Source organism: Trachymyrmex septentrionalis, unplaced genomic scaffold (assembly GCF_001594115.1).
Source record: "Trachymyrmex septentrionalis isolate Tsep2-gDNA-1 unplaced genomic scaffold, Tsep1.0 scaffold9, whole genome shotgun sequence".
Taxonomy (NCBI): Eukaryota; Metazoa; Arthropoda; class Insecta; order Hymenoptera; family Formicidae; genus Trachymyrmex; species Trachymyrmex septentrionalis.
The window spans coordinates 3,253,708-3,256,446 of record NW_017306091.1 but is presented as its reverse complement, the minus strand read 5'-3'; the positions used below and the strand labels follow the sequence as shown (position 1 = coordinate 3,256,446).

The 2,739-nt window shown below is 26.3% G+C and overlaps 1 protein-coding gene across 1 annotated transcript in view; it reads right to left on the bottom strand.

Moving 5' to 3' along the window:
- Positions 1-1,813: 1,813 nt before the first annotated feature.
- Positions 1,814-2,739, bottom strand: part of LOC108755969 (3-hydroxyisobutyrate dehydrogenase, mitochondrial) — a 4,378-nt gene continuing 3,452 nt past the window's right edge. The window contains exon 7 of the mRNA XM_018499469.1: positions 1,814-2,016. Coding sequence (XP_018354971.1) covers positions 1,834-2,016 — 183 coding nt within the window. The 3' untranslated portion in view covers positions 1,814-1,833. The remainder of the gene's footprint in view (positions 2,017-2,739) is intronic.

Sequence of the window (2,739 nt, the reverse complement as noted above, 5' to 3'; positions counted from 1 at the left end):
AGAATTTTTTATCAATTTTTTAGTACTGCATTTTCTTATTTTTATTATAAAGAGAAAATACGGTATTAAAAAATTTTTTTAAAATTCTCAGAACTTTATGAGAAGAAAATAAACAATTTTTATCTCTTACAGTTTTTCTGTAAAGTTGATAGTATTTGAGAAAAAAATTATTAAAGACCAATATTCAAAGCGCAGGAAGAAGTAAAAATTATGTTAATTTTGGCGAGATTTACACCGAAAATATAATCCAAAAGAGCACCAAAGCAATAAAGAAACTTTCAAAAGTATAGAATATTCTTTTCTCCATATTCCCTAGATAGTATGGATAAAATAAAACGTTCGTTTGTACACTTATTGAAAAAATTAATGTTTCAACAAGATTGTTACTGATAATTAATATTAAATATGAGAAAGTAACAATTAATACGCGTGTATTAATAATAGATATCTGATAATTATATAAATGTAATTTTTTACCGTATTTTAACTAACGCTATTAATCTTAGAAACATTTTGCCGTACAAAAGAAATAAGCTGTAATAAATGTAATATAAAGTTAAATAGATTCGCGTACTACGCTAGTCAACATTAACGACGTTAAATATCTTCATTTTGCGAATTTGTTTACTTTTGTTATTCTCATTAACGGACGCAATAAGGTTCCATATATGATACAATTGTTCAATAAACAAAATAAAAAATAAATTATATAATAAATAAGGTGATCATTGTTGCTCACGACGTACGTTATAAAACTGCAGCGTAATGAACTGTTAGATCTACGAGAACGTTGATAATATAGCGTTCTAACATATCGATTTATAACTATACTTATAAATTAATAACAATAATAAAAGGAAATATATAGAGACAAATAATAAAAAAATTTATTTCGGATTTCATTCTATTTATTTCATAAAAAAATAATTTTGAAATACTTTTAAAATATAATAAATTTTAATAGTTTGTACTTAACTTTCGCGTTAAAGAGTTAGAACTTGAATCGAAAGTTGCAGTTAACTGTCGGTAAGTACATTTTAATAGTTTGCAAATTATATCTTATCGCTTTATAAATATGTTATTTATACACTAACAACTACAGAGGTTTATACACAGGTAATTTTTATTTATATTTAATTTATTCTTGGAATCAAAACTAATTTTATTGAAATTTTTGCACAGATTTTTATTTTAATTTTTTTTAAATGTATTTTATCAAAGCTCATTAAAAAAGTTACAGTTAACAGAAGTTATTTATTATCTCTGTAAGAAATATAAATAAAAAAATAACCTTAAATTCAAATATCTGCTATATTAAACATGCGTAATATTATCTTTTTAAATTGTACTTTGCTTCTGCTTCTCTATGTTTTTCTGACATATTTAAAAAATTACATATAAAACAGGTTTTTGTAGTTTAATTTTAATCTCAGTTCAATTAACTTTTCATCTTTTTCTAATTCTAGGAATTAAAATAAAGAGAAAGTTGAATTGAGATTAAAATTAATAATTGATACACAATGATAAAAACGGGCGAGTATCAATTAATATTACAGAATAGACCACATAGCCATTGTCTATCGACTAGCGCCCTCTACGGGTTACAGAACGCGGACAAATAACGTAATATGTTTGAGTATATTTGTGATCGCACGATATAAAAGTGTGTTGGATAAAGAACAAAAAACGTTAATTTTTGTAAATATAATATACTAAATATACCAAATAATATACCAAATATTTTGTAAATATACTAAATAAAAATCGTTTGCTTCACTCGATTTACATTTAAAAATATTTAATAAGACTTATAGTATAAATTTTCAAGTTTTATCAATTTTTACCTTTAAGGAATTGATAGATTACGCTGAAATCCTTATTTGAGAATCCTTGAGTGATGACCGCTGTATAAATCTGATGCGCCAGGGAACCGAGTGGAATCGCAGTTTGCGTTCTAGACGCGATGGATTGTACCAATCCCAGATCTTTGACCATCAATGTTGTGCCGAAACCACCCTACATGCGTATACTTGTTATTTGCTTGAAAAACTAATATAACTGTTTATTATATTTAAGACCATCTTAGGTACAATCTTGAGATATCATTAAGCATAAATCAGAAATCAAAAGCTAAAAATTGACGATTGTGATTGATCTTCTGATTTCTGATTTATGACTAATGGCTTATTGTAGAAGGCTCATAATGAAAAAATTAATTATGGATGATAATAAATTCGAATGAATATGAAACAGATGATTATGTCCTCTTACATATATCTACAAAATTATTGTAACATACATACAATAAGTTGTTGCTTAAGCTTAAGCCGAAAATAATTGACCAGTCATAGTCGAATGTAATAAGAACATGATTGTCAATCTCTTACGACTTAAGACTTAAAGCTTATAGATATAATACGTTACCGCACACTTTCCGTAACTGTGAGAATTAGCCGATCAGAGCTAAACATTTTTGACACAATTTTTAATTGTGATTGATTAATTTTTATGATACGTTTTACGGTTACGGAAAGTGTATGGGATGATCCTAATGCAACTTATTATAAAAAGCCCGTTAGAGCTCTCTGAATAAATTATATGAGCTATTAATTTTATAATCGAAAATTTTGCAATGTTATAATGTTAATTTATCTTCTCCGATTGTGTTAATTTCTCTGGTTCTCGAATTCTGCTTCAGCGAATCTGTAATGTAAGAAAAAAACCGCAAAACATTCTGCA